The following is a 17,276-nucleotide window of genomic DNA, read 5'->3' as shown; positions in this document are numbered from 1 at the left end:
TCTTGCGTGACACAAGTACGAGCTGCTTCAGCAAATAGGTGCTATGCTGAAGGATGATGAAGCAGTTTCTTGTACTGGCACCAGTTTCTGTTATCTATATATCCAGTGGCAGACTCAGACTGTCTGATGGGCAGGGGCACAACAAATGAAATGGGGCACCATCACGCAGAAAATAACGTTTTCAACTATAGAGGCACCATGAGGCAAAATTGTCTTGCATGTAGGAGCATGTGGAGGCTAAATTTTTTCAGCATGTAGGGCAGCCTATATCTCACTGTATTGCGTTTTCACCACTGGAAGGGCACTTCATCACGCTTTGTCCACTGGAAGGGCACCCTAGAGGGCACTTGATCACATTATCTTACACATTGGGCCAGCCTAGAGGACACTTTATCATGTTTTAGCTCCCATTGGGGAGTCCAAGAGGGCACTTCAGCTGCGTTTTTTCAAACATGGGTGTATATATCTTTATAATTTCCATAATTCTATAATGGCTTATTGAGGACTCATGTTTTACCTCCACATGGATATCAGATTTTACTTTTAGAATGTAGAACTGTGTCATAGGTGTGTAATGCGTAAGATCACATTCAAAATGAGTTATTTTATTCCACTGACATAACATAAGCTGATGATATTTAACACATGGACACATGAACAAAATCAAAGATGGCATACATAACATGGCATACATACAAACGTGTACAAAAAGTAGTAAAAAAAAAGAAGAGTAAAAATACTTACACTTTTGTTTAAGTGTTCAGAATCTGGGTATCTTGTAAAAGACCCATAAAAACTAAATGTAATCTTGACTCCCACTGGAAACAGACTTATGGAATCGTCCTGAAATAATACTGACTGCCTCATGATATATGGCGCTGTTGCTCATAAATTCGCCCTGGTGTTCCCAACGACGTCCGTTTTCTTCCAAGAAGTCTGGAAGTTGACTGGCTTCACACCGCCATCCTCCTCACTGACAAAGACAAGAAATGGAAACATTTTATTCTGACTATTATGCCTCGTTACAGCCGTTCAACAACCGTAGAGTTACATTCACTTCAGAACAATTCTGTTTACAAGTTGTTTTCGCATGAGGCCCAATTTTATGTTACTCTAATTTTTTTGCCAGCTGTCCTTCCTGCATGTGGCAGCTTCAGCTCGCTTCTGGCCTGGATTATGTGTTAAACTTCTTAATTTCTGTCTATATAGTTTAAATAGTTTGCTCTTTGTTGCCAGTCCCTTTTACACAGTCTACACAGCATCGTGCCTGGATTGGGAAATCCTGGGTTGCCTTACAGAGTTGACGACCAGCGTTGTGTGACTGCTTAGCGTGATCTATTGTTGGACTTAATGAAGCCAGACAATGAAAAGGTATCCTGGTTTTGTTGAACTTGCTTCATAGTACAGGCCCCTGACGCTTTAAAGACATTGGTCTAAAAGTGGCGGTGTCAAACCTGAGGCTGGATCCCTCCACGTCTTCAATGGTGTCAGGTAGGGACTTATTGGCTGTCTCAGGTAGCAGCAGGGTGAGGACAGCACCCAGCAGAGGGCAGAGGCCACACAGAACCATGGGAGCCTGTGGACTGATGCTCCTCAGAAGGTACAGCATGGGAGCCAGGACTCCTCCAGTCCGAGCACACATGGAACCTATACCGATCCCATTTTGTCTGTGAGTGACAGTGGAGTGGGAGGACAAAGAGAGTCAGAACCTACATATCCTTATTGATTCTGCCGAGTCACTTGTCTTCAAGCAATTCTCGGGTGATCAGAATAATATTTGACCTATAGGCCTATTAATCTTTATCAGCAAAAAAACAGACCGGTGTTAACCTGTAATAGTATTTAAAATCACATTTCACATTAGTGTACACAAATGTCTGGTGACAGGTCATAAATCACAACAAAAACACTGACATTACTGAACAAGGCCTCTTTCCGTCTTCCCCTTCTGAGTGGGTCAACTTGTAATGCTGAACACTCTCTTGTCACAATGTTCATTTATTTAGCAGATGAGAATAGAACTAGCTTTCCAGTGGGAGAGTGGTCACTGGTAGAGTTCAACCAATATTGTATTTCTATGGAAATCAATATTAGAGTTAAAACTCCGATAATGATTTTTTTTGGTAATTTTTTGGTCTTATTTTTTGCCTTTGTGTTGATAGTAACCTAAATATATTTGTGTTTTGGACTATTGGTTGGATAAAAGAAGGAATATGAAGACATCACCTTGGATTTGTGATGGTAATCATTCTATAAATATACAAAACAAATTTCTCATTTTTTGTGTGAAAAAATAATTATGTATATTTATTTTAATCAAATCACAATTCCTTACTTACTATCCATTTAGCTCTTGCTAACTGCTAAAGTATTCCATGCTATTGGATTAGGATTCATCTAGTCTTAAGGTACCCAACATAAATGGAGGTTACCATTTCAGGATCAACTAATTCTTATGTGTAAAGATAAGAAATGCCCTCATTATTGATTAGTGTTCGTGTACATACTCTGCTCAAAAACCACTTAATCATCACAGTATAACATCATGTCAATTAAACTTAACTTTTGGGGATATGAGTCTCTCCAGTTAGGAAGCATAAGCGATTGTGAATCATTTCACTTGTTTTGGTGCAAATGAAAGTGATAACAGGTGTACTAGGTCATTAGCAACACAACAAAAAGAGAATGGTTTTGCAGTTGGTGGCCACAGACAGTTGCTCTCTTTTTATTCTTTCTGACTTTTGTTCTCTAGTTTTGCGTTTTGCAAAATGCAAAATGCAGTGTCCTTTGCTAGTGTCCTTGGACACTAGCAAAACTACTACTGGTAGTCCAGCTCCTCTAGGATGGCCCAGCCATACATGGCGTGGAAAGAAGGATTGCTATGTTCTCCCAGCATAGAGGATATACCAGGAGACAGGTGTGTATCGACCCACAAGATAATGCACAACAACTCTGCCAACCGTCTCATTTTCTGTTGCAATCTTGTCATGCCTTTTGTGAAATTGAACCTTGTACCTACTTTACCTATAAATAGTTGATCTACATTTTAATTATGTATCATGTATCAATACATTTTTCAGATTTTTACAATTACTACTGATAATAATTAACGCAGATAATATTAATTGGTTGGACTCCCGGGCCCATATTTATCAAGCTTCTCAGAATTACTTATAAGAACACTGCTAAGAACTGACTTAAGAGTAAAAAAATTCTTGGCTCAAAGCTGAGCTTAAAAGTTAGTTATCAAGCATCATAGTCCTAATTTGAGTGAAGTGTAGGACTAAATCTTAAGTGTCAGTCTTAGTGCTGATTCACGACACTTTGCTGTGCAGCAAACAGGATTTTGGATGACGATGTAGCCAAGGACCAATCACTGAAAAGATTTCCTTATTTAAGAATGTTCTCAGATAAATTCACATTGAATGGTGAAATTCCTAAGAGGAGTTTATATTCAACACACATTTAACTATAACATTTTTTTTAAGATAATACATTATGATATAGGCCTACACATTAATAAATAAAAGATAAAAAAGTTTATCTTTATATGAACGCCATCAAAGGTGCCTAGTACTCCTGTATTGCCGGCTATTTGCATGAACTGTGTTTGCTTCTGTCGGATTACGGGGGTGTTGGGAAGTCGATGAAACGCATGACAGTGTGTGTAAGTGCTATAATTGTTTCCATGACTATTCAGCTTATCGATGGTTGTGATGGCCAAAATCATCAGCAAATAAACTAAGCGTCATTACAACCTTCAATTTAACTGAAAACGCATTACTGTGTAAAGTCAGTGGTGAGCTGACGTCCCTCACCAACTCGCTGACAAAGATTATGCCTGCACTGTCCGACCCCGTCTAATTTACTGCGCGTCGTCAAATAATTCAGAAAGATTCTTCCTATGTTTCTGTCTCCACAGTGCCATCACAAGCCCCTACTGGCAACTCCTAGCCACTTACTTTACATTTATTCATTTAGCTGCCGCTTTTATCCAAAGCAACTTATACATGTCAGAGGTCGCACACCTCTGGAGCAACGAGGGGTTAAGTGTCTTGCTCAGGAACACAATGGTGGATGGGTCACAGTGGGGGACTGAACCTGGGTCTCTCACACTAAAGGTAGGCGTCTTATCCATTACACCATCAGCACCCACATGAGAGCTGTCTAAAATAACTTAGAGTGATTCTTAGCTTTGAGAAATTTGATAACTTACTTTTATTCTTAAGTTTAAAAGTAGGAGTAAATTACATTTATTCTATTCTCAGCACTTAAGAGAAGCTTGATAAATGGACTATTAGCTCCTGTGTTTCAGCAGGATTTCTACTCATGTTCAAAACTTTCTGCACATTCACATCTGTGTTCCCTGACATTAACAGATTAATATTTTGAGACAAAAGTCATAATATTACGAGAATAAAATGGCAATCTAATGATAATGAAGTCATAATATTTTAACAAAACCTACCTTCCCCTCTGCTGTGCATTACCCTGCGTTATTGCTCTGCTGATATGGTAGTACGTTTCCCCCTTTAGACCGTCTGACAGACACAGAGCCCTTCTGGGACTGTACTGGATGAGACGAGCGCACTGCTCTTCATCAGAGGTAGAAAACCAAAACTTAAAACACTTGTCATCAGAAATAAATCTCACCACAAATCCACACAAATGTAAACTTCACCTCCTCTGATAAAGTTTAGCTTACTCGCTTCAGAGGGAATTAAGCATCCTGGAGGAGAGAGACAGTCAAACAGAGCAGAGGTGTCTCTGAGGGAGGAGGACAGAGACAGCAGAAAATATACTGCTATACAACTTTGTTAAGTACAATAGTTGCTGAGAAGCCCTGAAGCTATGAAGTTATGTATCAGTATCGCCACCAAGTAGCACCACAGATAAAAGTCAAACAAACTCAATCAGCCTGTGATTTCAAGAGTTTTACTTTAATTTTCGGTGTGATTTTGAATCCAGCCCTCAATCAGTTGGTGAAATTGGACCGTTATTACGTCTAGGGCTGTACATAATCATTATTTTTCAAGTCTATTAATCTAATGATTATTTTTGTGTATTCTAAAGAAAAGAAATTGCCTATTACTCGATTAACATCCCAATTTATTAAAACTAAATATCAAAAACATGTCTAATCAATAAGATTTTATCAAGTCATCCTGATGAAGCACATTAGAATAATGACAATAGCAGCATATCATAAAATTAATCAAATTTCCTCTTCACTGATGTGTTGTGATAACAACAATAACAGACATTAATTAGGCTGCTTTACTTAAAACTTTAAATGTTTCTGACATGGATTTATTTCAATATTGAGTAATGCAGTATGATAATCAAATGTATTTCTGCATCAGTGTGGGGCAAAGTAAACACCTGAAACCATTCACAGACTGTACGGTTATTGTTGTCTGTAATGTTAGATGCAGCTGTTTTCTCGCTCATACGTGGCCGTTACACAAACAGAAAATATGAAACAGCCGATCGTTAGATCACACACGGTGTAACGTTACGTTACCATGACAACAATTACTTTTCACATGAAGGGGATGAAGAAAATATATTTCAACGAACTACGTGTCCTAATGTGCCGTGCTTGTGTGGAATCCCACTAAAAACCAGATGCATACGCGATGCAATCGCCTCGGCCCTAGTTACGTCATTTTGTTCTCAACAAATTATATAATGTACAGTAAATATTTTGAAATTTGAACTATTTCGTTCATCGAGATTTAAGTGTTCCCACAATTTTTTTGAGCAGTGTACATGGTATCAGTCTGCAAACAATAACAATGACACTGCTGCTCCTAAATCTGATGTTCCAGCATCTGGTTTGCATTTACTGCTCTGGAAAAAAAACATATGGAATATATCAGATAAAAAAGGGACACAATCCAAAGTATCCCGCTCTTGTTTGTTTGTTATAAACTTTTAAGTTCATAAAGTTTATAACAAAGCTTGTTTTAGTTAATGTGTTTTAAGTTCTAAAATTTTTTTATTTACATATTCAACATGTATTACATGTTTAAATCATCCACTACTTTTATTTCTTTAGATTTAGAAAAGCTAAATTTCTTTAGATTTAGAAAAACTCACAAGGATCTCATTTTATGTCTTATACTCCCAGCAGAATAGGGTTTTTTCAAAAGAGACTAATAGAAATTTAGCAAAGACATTCAGTGCTCAAGGATACTGGAGGGCCTGAGAACACAATTGTTCATTCTTTAGAGTAACAGCTTTGTTTTCTCATGAGCTGATGAGCATCACAAATATCTGTGCTATAAAAGCATTCTGGCTGGACAGTACTGATATTATTTTGTGCTCTTTAACTGTTTGACATTATTGAAGTTTAAGTAGCCTTTAGACTGCTGATTGTTTTGAGTCAAATGGATTTTTTGGCATTACACCTCAACAACAACACAGCTGGCTTCATTTCAAAATGAGCACTGGACAGGGTCATAAACCACCTAAAGGAAATGCAGGGACAATGCCAGCCAAAACTGCTAAATTGCATCAAATTGCGGCACAGGAACCTTGTCAGGGAGCAGCTATCTTTTTTGTCAGGAACACACAGGAGGGTTTGGGACGGAAACACTCACCTGATAACAGTAGGGAACACCTCAGCTGAGTAGACGTAAATAATGGACAGAGAGGCTGTGATTCCAAACTTCCCAGTCATGGCCAACACAGTCTTAATGACAGACAGGTCTAGGGGAAGTCATATGAAAAGTAGTTTATTTCACACTGAATGTTGATAAAATGAGAAAAGTCACCAGCCCAAGCAAAAATGTAAGGACATCTACAGTACACAGCTGTACATGTGTTCATACCGCTGGGGATGAAGATGGTCAGCAGGCAGGCTGTGCCACCCACAGCCAGGAAAGCTAGCTGGGAGATCTTACGAGAACGGTTCAGGGTAAACAGGGTGATGGTGCGTGCAGGCATCTCCACCAGGCCAAAGATCATCTGGGTCAGATAGATGTTCATTCCAAAGTCAGAAATGTTGAGAGACAGGCCGTAGTACACTAGCACGTTGGCGAACCTGAGACAGATGGGAAAAAAGTCGAACATAAGCACCACTTTGGAGAATGTCATACACATGGTTCACGTTCACTTCTTCTTTCCCTTTATCATATACCGACTGTTCTTCCGCACTGTTTGAAGAAGGGGAGGCGCAGCGGGCGCATGGCTAGCTAAATAGAGGCTAAATCATCTCATGAATTTGTAGATTTAGTTTGAAACAGAACGGTAGAAGCGTCTCAAATGAATCCACTCAAAAAGTGATAGATCGACCAATATATTTCTATTTAAAAATGCTAAAATGATGTTCAAATGATGATTAAAGACTGGTAAAGTTGATGCACAGATCCAGATACAAATCACTCTACATTTATTTGTGCATTGGGTTGTATGAGTAACGTATCTTGGCAGGCCAGCACCGTGGTGTAATGTATACTTTGTGAACACTTATGAGACTGTTCTATTTCCATACCCATCTCACATTACGGTCATGTTGTACAACAAGTAAGTCAAATCTTATTGACTGGCTTTAAAACACATTTTTGACAGAAACTGTGATTTGCTGGAACTAAAAAAAAAAAAGAAAGTAGTCCATAGAGGATCGTGAGTTTGTTCGTGTGTGTCTTGATTTGGCTTGCTGCCTTCCCAGTCTTAGTGCGTTCTGTCTGTTTCCCTCTCCCTTGTGTTTGTGCTTTGTCATCTGTCTGTCCTGTGTTGAGTGGGTGTGGCGGTCATGGTCCTCTCTCTCTCTCTCCTACTCACCTGAAGCAGATCCAGCAATCACCACTCCTGTCTTAAACCCCGGCTTTCCAACCAGTCTCTGCCAGATTGTCCATACACCTGAGTGATAACACTCCTTTTATCTAGTTTTGACTGTGTGTTGTTTGTGTGTGTGTGCACGTGTGCAGGGAAGACTATCTCTGGCATGCCATAGATCTGCCTGGCAGGTCTCTGTGCCAGGGAGACTGAACAAATACATTTGTAGTGGTGTGTGTGCGCGCTTCTATGCAGGCCTACAGGTGTTTTGCGCTTGAATGCACCTCTAAAGCATCAAATTAGCTCCACTCAGATCAAACCCCCTAATTAGATAAGCTTATTTAAGGCAGCTGTGTTATCATAACGTAACTGCCTATCTGCTTTTTCCCTGCCTGTCTGTTGCACCACGGAACCCTCTGACGTTTAGGTAGGTGACCTGTCTTATGTTTTTATTGTGTTCCAAATGACTGAGGTTGTTTTGACTGATTCCAAGGTTCCCTATCTAGAGAGGCATGATGTGTTGTCCTTTTACAGAGCACCTTGTGTTAAGGTATGAGAAGCTTAATGAGCAACAAGTGGGGTATGATAACTACCAGAGGTAACTGTTATAAACCTGTTGTTAATGTATTTCTTTTATTTTATTGTAGGTTGTCAGCTGCTGTTTTGCCTTAGTTAATCTAAGATTTTAACAATTAATTGTTGGTACACTCTGGCTGCAGTGCCTCCAGGTGGCGCTCTCCCAGTTGAGTATGCTTGCATTTTAGACATAACCAACTGGCCCATTGTGTTTTATTTAACTTATTTTCCTTCTCAGGGGTTTTAGTGGTGGAGGCTAGTGTGGGTCCCTTCACCAAGTGTAGTGTTAACAGCACTGGGGCACGATTTGCAGTGACTATCGATTGCTGCAGGCACACACGGTGGGTAAGTTGGAGCACACCCTTAGTTTGCCTCTCCACAGCTGGCCCTGGCCCACTTCGACCTTTTGTTTCTTCAATAATCAACAATAACTGGGAGTGTTTTGTTAAAATTATTAACATGTTTGCTGAAATTGTAAAACTCTTTATTGTAATTTGGTTATTTGCATTAGTGACCACTTTTTTTTCCCTCTCTCCAGGCACTTAGTTACTAGTTATCAAATGAGTAATTCTTGTGGAACCACATCTCTTACTTCAGTAAACCTGTGTAGCCTTTGTATAATGGGTTAAAGTAGAAATGGAACATTTCCTGGGGTGGAAGTCCCCAGGTAGCGTTGGCGGGTAGTTAAGATTCCAGTGGTGATTCCTCTTTGTGCCGCCACCCATTACACCCTCCAGCAGAGGAGGACTGAAGGGCGTGTCCAACAACACCAGCGGGCTGCCGGCACTGGCACCAGTGTCAATGAGTTTCATCCCATATCCCCCAGAGCAAGGGTCATTGTCGGACATAAAGGCAGCTAAGAGATCCGCAGCTAGTCTTGCATACGACTGGACCAATGTTACTGATTGAATGCAGAGGTGCAGTACAGACTTGACAGTACGAACACAGGCTCGTGCTTTCATTTGTTCAACCACCGTCCTGAAAAGATTGGCTTGTGATATTTGCATTTTCAAAAACCTGTCTTAACGTTTAAAAGTAGAACTATTAGAACTCGGCATAGGCTTCATGTCAAAAGGCTGTGTGCCCTCAGCTCTGTGCGTTGTAAACAAACCAACTAGCCAACGGTTTGAAAGGGAGAGATGCATGCACAAAAGGAGTCAGGAGTCATTAGGAGAACCACACCTACTTTAACAGGGAAGACCAACCCTGGGAGTAACATGACTGCAATTTGAAATATTCCTCCTTAGGGCGTAGGAGTACAACGTACATCATTACATTAATTGGAGTATGCATGGCTCCATGTAAAAAGGGATGTGACATTTTAATTTTCCTTAGCTATAAACAGATTAGTAAGAAGTAATTTTCAGAATAAGGGCAAAAACTAGAGGGGTATGTAGTCTGCAGCTATCTGGCCTGTTTTCAGTGAGCAAGCTCATTAACATAAATGAGCTGCACATGTGCATTCCAGTCTTCCTAATGATCTGTCACTAATCCACATGGTTAACCCTAGGAACTTTGTTTTTTTTGTTGGGTTTCAACTGTTCCATTTAAGTTTTAACCTTTATTTAACATGTCACACACACACTACACTGTCACTTGTTAGCTGTCTTAGAAGTTTCATCCAGTGATTGAAGAGCAGCTAGTCTACACACAGGGAAGAATTATACATGCCATACTGTTACACATAAGTAAAAATAAATGCATAAATAAGAATATGCTCTGCATTACTTGTAATTTATGATTACAAGTAATGCCCCCCTTTTGCTACAATCTTAGCGATTAGTTTTTAGTTGGGGGGTGGATGTGAGGACGCAGTACCATTTTGTGATTTAAAATATATACATAACCCCCCCCGAGTTTTCTCGTTAAATCAGTTGTAAATATGACACTGACAAGAGATGGCAAAGAAGAGTGCGCTAGGCAAGTTCCAGACTGTTAGGAATGTGGGAGGGCAAGCATCCCTCCTGAGAAGTTCTGCTGTTTGGGTGTGCCACTATACACCACAAGGAAAAAGCAATACTGCAGCAATTAATGTCTCATTAAAACCTGTTGATGTGACATTTTCAGATTTAGTGGCGAAGTCTTGAAACTTGTATAAAGAGAGATAGAATGTTGTACTCATACTCACCAGAGATAAAAAACAATCAAAGACTGCTTCCTCATTTTCGGGGTTCGGACAAGGTCTATGATTGAGTGTTTTTTCTTCACCTCTGTATCCTCTTCAATTTTATAGACCTGGTAAAACATTGAGTTAGACAGTGAGTAAGACGCTCTGGAGTTTGAAGTGACAGAACAGTACTGTTTAAAGTAGTTTGCATGTTTAAATGATAATGAGTGAGGGACACATTTATGCAAAGTAATAATGGTTGCTGGTTGAGTCAGAGGCATTTGTTTGATAGTGGAGTAACTAGTCAGTTGGTGCACTCTCACTGCTACTGAATCAAGAAGAGCTATTCAGAAATATGCAGTGAAGACCAATGAGGTGATCTACAAATTTTGATATTAATTTGTAATTTATCAATTATAAAATTATCTTTTTTTCCAGTCAGAACAAGTTATTAAACCCCTCCTACAAATGATTGTCGAAACTCAGTGGGGTACATGTGGCTGTAGTAAGAACTAAACTTTGCATTTAAAGACTGTTTAGGGTAAAAGCAAAAACACAAGAGCACAGAATAGATTAAGTGTTTTTATCTTCTCTAAGGTCACTTAAAGCTTCAAAGTGACAATCCAACACATCTTTGTAACGTCCGTGTTTTTTTCCACATTCCCATTTAAAAGCACATGAACACACTGAGGTCAGAAGAACGACTTCACAACTCGGGACATGGGACCATCCAATGAACACATGAAGGAAGCATTAAGGAAGAGCTTTAATTAACTAGTTTGTGAGGTTAGAAGATACATTTATAATGAGGATCATACCATTTTGGCTAAATGGGGGTACTCAATGTCTGATTTTACGTAGAACTACTGGTTTTCTCCCAATGCATTAATACACAGCCTATGATCATATAAATAACATATAAAGCTGTAAACAAAAATGTGAAAAGAAAGAAGCTTTTAATAAATCTTTTTAAAGTGCGTGAATAAATCCTAAATTGTAACCCTAACCCATAAAAAACGTGTGTGTGTCTCTCTACATAGAGGTGAAGAGGAAAAGACAGAGCTCCAGCTGTGCTGGTGGTAGTGTTGTAGTCAAGACCAAGACCAGTTCCCTGCATTGCATGGCACGCAATAAAATGTGGAATGAGATCATAAGTAGTTCTCAAAGTTATCTAAAAAGATCCACATTCCCATTAAAACACCCGCATCCAAACACTAAGAGCTGAAATCAACGCAAGCATCGCAGGGAGGGGTGACAATCATTAATTAGGGATATTGGTTGCATTTGAAGCAATAAGTTTTACTTCCAAACAAAGTTAGGATGTTAACAAGTCAGACAATGCAAAAGCAATTTATTATTGATATTCCCAAAGTTATGGTCTTGACTGGTCTTGAAATAAAATCCTGAGTCCTCAATGACCAAGACAACACCAAGACCATCAATATGTGGTCTTAAAACCAAGACCGGTCTCGAGTGCTACATCACTAGCTGGTGGTGTGCTGAACCTCGTGGACCGTTCGGCCGTAATAGCACTGACAAACCACACAAAGACTGATGTATTGATATTAATAATAAGCCTCACTTTAGCTGGAAATGTATGTTAATGAATAGAGACTGCAACGCTGTAGCTTCTCAAGATTTAGCCCCCCCCCCATTTTACCACAATATCATACAGTATGTAGTGATCAAGTACTTAGTTAAGCTTAATTAGCTAGAAAGTTACAGCTGAGAAAGCTGCAAACAACAGTTTTCTACTCAGCTGGCAAAATCGACGGTTGCTGGTTGCTAAATTTCCACATTTGTGGAAAGAAAGATCCTTCGTGTCATAGCAGCAGTAAGTAAGGGGGGTGAGGTTATATTTTACAAAGATCAGTTTTGTATAGTAAATCAAAAATATCTATAGTAAAAAAAAAAAATTGCATCTTTACCTGACACATCTCCAAATCTTTGGTGAGGGGCTTCCCATTCATCTGCGCTGCTTTCAGAATCAGTTCCCATGCTTCCTCTTTTCTGTCATTGGCCATTAACCAGCGAGCTGATTTTGGCAACACCCTAAAAACGTAAAAACAAATTGCCCAGGTAAACTTCTTGCAAACACCTGTAAGGGAGAGCAGGGCAATTTGAGCCTGTGGGGAAGTTGAGCCTCCCCTTGTTTCTCTGCAACATTGGTCATGTGACCACACATTTTTGAAGATACATCCATTTTACTCACCCTGTGATAGAGAGAGGCCCATGGAATAAATGATAAGCACATTTAAGTTTAAAAAGTAATGATTCTTGTGTCCTAACTATTACAAACAAGTGTGAATAAATCTCAGGTGTTAGTGCTTTAGGAAGTTACAGTTTGAGGCTATACTGTTAGCATGACGTTAGCTGCTGAATGGCAGTGATGGGATAATTTGAGCCAAAAGCCCTAGGTGGAGTTGAAGCAGCTATTTTATTGTAATTCTACATTGCATTATTACATTTTATCACAGAAATGATGTGACATGAATTTTTGACCAGAAACCATCATGCCATGCTTCTATAAATGCAAGACAGACAGGGCTTCAACATCTCTTGTGGATTCAGACAGAGCAGTGGGAGAGGTACAGAACAGAAACTCCGTACGTCAGGTGGTGCAGGCAGGCCAGCCATTAGGAATTATGGACAGGGGGACAACATTTTCCAAATTGGGCCCCTCATCCACACCCACTCCAGCACCACCACCTACCCGCCCACCCTTAGCTCCCAGCACAGATCATTTTAAATATGTTACCATATTTTAATACACATTTGATTCTATGTTTGTATGTGTATCATACAACCTTGTATTGTATAGTAATAAAAAAAAAAAATTGTACCTTTGGGGAAGTGACTTGTGTGTGTCAAATGCACATTTCAACTCAGTGATGAATTCATTTTAATTAATTTATAAACTTCTGGACATTGTAGCTCTTCAGCAGGATTTGTTATCATGTCAAATTTCTGCACATTCAAAATCTCTCCTACAGAGAAAAAAAGTCATGACATTACGAGACTAATGTCATCATTTAATGAGAATATTTTTTTAAAGTTCTGCCGTTACTCTGGGCTGTGCAGAGTGAGAGTTATTGCTCTGCTGATATGGTCGTACGCCCTTCAGTTTAGGACTGTATGTTAGGATGAGACAAGGAGGTGGAAACCGAAACTAACCGAAAACACTTGTGATCAGGCAGAAATCTCACCACAAATCTACACATGTGCATCTCACAATGTGAGTGTCCGCCTGATTACTATCACCGCGCAAACAAGTTGACTTGTATTAAGAAAAAGGGCAGGTGTAACTAATAACATTAGAACACTGGAAGTCTTCAGTCAAATGCAGCCATTATTCAGGTTATCAGTTGTGTTTGACAATTAAAAATGTGTGTCAAGGGAGATCTATAGCAAGTATGTCAGTGCATTTTCCTACACTAAAAGTAAAAGAGGAATTTGGCATCTACTACACATTTTGTTTTCATTCATAGGGAATAAAAAGGGGATGTCCTTTATCATATACTCTCAAAAACACAAGCAAAACTCAACCCAGTCTGTTGATTTTCTAAAGATACTGTTAAAGTAATTTTTTGTCTTTCGAAACTCAAGAAACACACTGCATCAAATCTGGGTCCCTCTGCTGACCCTGACCACTCACCAGATGTAGAAAATGAAGAGGAAACCAGGTGCTGAGATTGCCAGCTGCAGTTTACGCCAGTCTCTTATGAGGTATGCCAATCCGGCAAGCAGAATGTAGCCAATGCCAAAGAAGTAGTCAGTGATTATACCCGCCAACATCCGCTGCTTAGATCCTGTCCATTCTGTGCCTGGACGAGACACCAACATGACAGGGACACCTTAATCACACAGCATACTGTATGTACACACAATAATGACTGAAGAAACTATGTACAAATAGGGGTATCAACCCAGTCCGTTCCACAACCTCAACGATATCATCAAGGTTATTTTCTCATCCAAAGACACAGAAGAGGTTATACAACAGAATGAGTAGTACTGTTCATTACTAGTAGGGCCTTTTGTGTAAAATCAGTGGACTATCTGTTTAAGATTAGATTTGCTTTGATTATTCACCCACCTTTTGGAATAAAATAGTGTTCAAACATTTTAAACTGCCTTCATTTTCATACTGTACTTCTAAAAATAAAAAAGCTTGAAAAGGACAAATTCAACCAAATTAATATCAATATCCCAAATGGTAATAGATTTTGGTTGATTTTTTCCAGACGGTCATGGCGCTCCACTGCTGACAGGCGTTCTCCTGTTTCTCTTTCTTAACCTGTTAATCAGTGACACTGTAAATCTGTAAAAAAGTTTTCATTAGGCAGACAGTTGCTAATGAAAACAGTGAGGTCTGTGAACTATCTTGAGTACCTGCAACATTCTTTCTCTAAAGACACAGTGCTATCAAGTTTTACAAATGGATGTTTTCAATGCTGAAAGCGCCACCAAAGTACTTCCATTCACCTCCATTGTTCCAAGGTGGCAGCATAATTCACATAGTTGGATATATCAAACCCATGGTAAACAAAATCAAGCCAATCTGCCTGGCTAGATACCCCAATACAATTTGACTGAACAAATAAAATCATGAAATTAGGCAGGCCCTATCAAAGCATAGGATACATATTGCACTGATCCAGTTTATTAATTGTGGAAGCCACAGACATATTCACAGATATTAAAGGATTCATTGTGCAGTCCAATCCTCAAAAATAATATTGTATTTGTTTTTTTTCTTTTTTTTGAGCACCCCTCTATAAGACACTGACCTAGGACGAAGGCATTCATGATGACACCAGAGACTGATGTTCCAACCATAAAGCGAAGGGCCGTGTAGATGTAGAAATTAGGGGCGAAAGCAGCACCAACCCCAAAGACAGCCTGGGAAGCCAGGTTGATGAGGATGATGATCCTGCGACCATACCTGGATCACGACAAGACATTTCTGAACTTGGTCATTCCATGTAAAGGCGACTTAAAATTTGTCCTGATGCAAAATTCTAACACTTCTAGAAAGTAATGCAGAAGACAAAACCGGGGAACAAGTGGTAAGAAGTTCCATCATTTATTCAACAGTGCTCTGAAGATGGTGAGTGTTTTCAAACTTACTTATCAGCTAAGCTCCCAAACACAACAGCTCCAACAAGGAGGCCAAACATGTAGATGGAGGAGCCCATGTTGTTCAGTTTGGCTCTATCACAAACCAGGTCCCACTGCAAAGAGGCACAGCATTTCACTGAAAACACTTACACATTTAGGAAGGTTTAGTCTGAGAACTGCCTGAAAAGTGAGGGTCAAGTGCAGACACCTCCCAACTACCATCCAGAGTGCCATGAATTTTGCTCTCTATATTTATACTACCCGTTTTATAATTTCATTTAAAAATACAGAAATCATCATTTTGTTCTGTTCAACACTTTCATATTGGTGAAGCACTCTCCTTTGGAGGCTTAGTCTTGTTTTAATAAAACCACATGTCATGACTAGATTTAAACTACTGCTATTGTTCCTGAGAACCGCTAAGTCCTTATATTATCCGCAGCTGGAATATTACTGGCCAACTTCCAGAGATTTTTAAATCAACTGCAGATGTCCTGCCTGCTGGCTGTGACTCTGGTCACATGTGACATTGCTTTGTCCAATCGCATCATTTTACGATGTAACCGCTCCTGCTGCCCAACCCTCAGGTTGGGCCTCAAGGCCTGGAAGATACCTGCGCTGCAGGACTCCATCTCTCAACCGTAACATTGTTAAGGTAACCTGTAATCCAGTCTTAGATATCACCAGAGCACAAAAAAAAACATTTACATTCCTTAGCTGCATGGAGCCCTCATGTTAAACAGATGAAAATAGGTATATTCAATAAATATAAATCCTGATTTAGAGTCTGTCAGAGAAGCTGTTGGTTTTTAACTCACCTCAGTTACTATGGTGCTTTGGAAGGTCTCTGTGCTGTACTCCCAGCCCCTCTGGCAGCTCCCAGTAGGGTGTCCATCACCAAGAGCTACTGCATCGCTGTGGTTCAAGGGGACTGTGCAGGACAGCTCAGGCTGGCCATCAGGGGTAGACTGAAGGCTGAGGTTGAAGTTGAAAGAGGCCGGATCACCAGCTGAGGGCCATGTGGAGCGGCATAAATGTGGAGGAACAGCCCCCGTGAAGACAGAGACCAGCATGTGGAATGCCAGAAAGATCTGCGGCACACAGATCCATACATACACGATCTTTTGGAACTTCCCGAAGCCTCCGATAAGACAAAGAATTTCATCAAAATTCATTCCCCTGCTTTTTGTAGATGCGCACTTTAAAATGTGTCACTCTGTAACTGATCAGGTCTCATTCATAAAGTCCAAAAGTGCTCCTAAAATGCAGAGGCCAAAAATGCACAAGCAGATAAAGGCAGAGAGCCAAGCCTCAGTCAAATGTCAGAGATACAACACTGAAATGAATGTGTGCCGGGCTGATGATTAACAAGTATAGAAAGAATCCTCATTCAGATACAGCCACACCTTGTGCTCCAGTCAGTCCACAACCTGTGGCTATCTGTTGTGAAATGTGGAGCTGTGTGAAGGTTATTTAACCTCAGTGTGATGGGAGGGAACTAAAGCAGGAGGGAGGTGTTTGCTCTGTGTGGGAGGAGCTGCAGGAGTTGTTTTTGTCTCTTTCCCCACCTCAAAAAGTTTCATAAGATTTGTTTTAGGTAACACATTTTGACTTTACCAGGATGTGTGACAAACGGGCCTCACTCAGTGGGATTTTATGGACTGCAGACAAAACACCTTTACGTTGACAA

At 39.9% G+C, this 17,276-nt stretch overlaps 1 protein-coding gene and 1 long non-coding RNA gene across 2 annotated transcripts; one reads left to right on the top strand and one right to left on the bottom strand.

Annotated features, from left to right (window-relative positions):
* Positions 1-584: 584 nt before the first annotated feature.
* si:dkey-119m7.4 (uncharacterized protein LOC560629 homolog) lies at positions 585-17,042 on the bottom strand. The gene is made up of 10 exons (XM_038727466.1): positions 16,405-17,042; positions 15,596-15,699; positions 15,256-15,410; positions 14,121-14,289; positions 12,394-12,517; positions 10,487-10,593; positions 6,837-7,048; positions 6,606-6,714; positions 1,455-1,667; positions 585-973 (listed from the first exon to the last, which is right to left on the bottom strand). The coding sequence occupies exons 1-10, from the start codon at positions 16,759-16,761 to the stop codon at positions 886-888; spliced, it is 1,638 nt and encodes a 545-aa protein (XP_038583394.1). The 5' UTR covers positions 16,762-17,042; the 3' UTR covers positions 585-885.
* On the top strand, positions 7,793-10,011 carry LOC119909299. The gene is made up of 2 exons (XR_005445418.1): positions 7,793-8,209; positions 8,597-10,011. It is a non-coding gene; the product is annotated as an uncharacterized LOC119909299 (long non-coding RNA).
* Positions 17,043-17,276: the final 234 nt, after the last annotated feature.

This window comes from Micropterus salmoides, unplaced genomic scaffold, assembly GCF_014851395.1.
Source record: "Micropterus salmoides isolate LMB-PRFRI ecotype aquatic unplaced genomic scaffold, ASM1485139v1 Ms_hic_scaffold_18, whole genome shotgun sequence".
Classification (NCBI taxonomy): Eukaryota; Metazoa; Chordata; class Actinopteri; order Centrarchiformes; family Centrarchidae; genus Micropterus; species Micropterus salmoides.
Note: the sequence above shows the minus strand (reverse complement) of the source record. Positions and strands in the feature narration are given on the sequence as shown.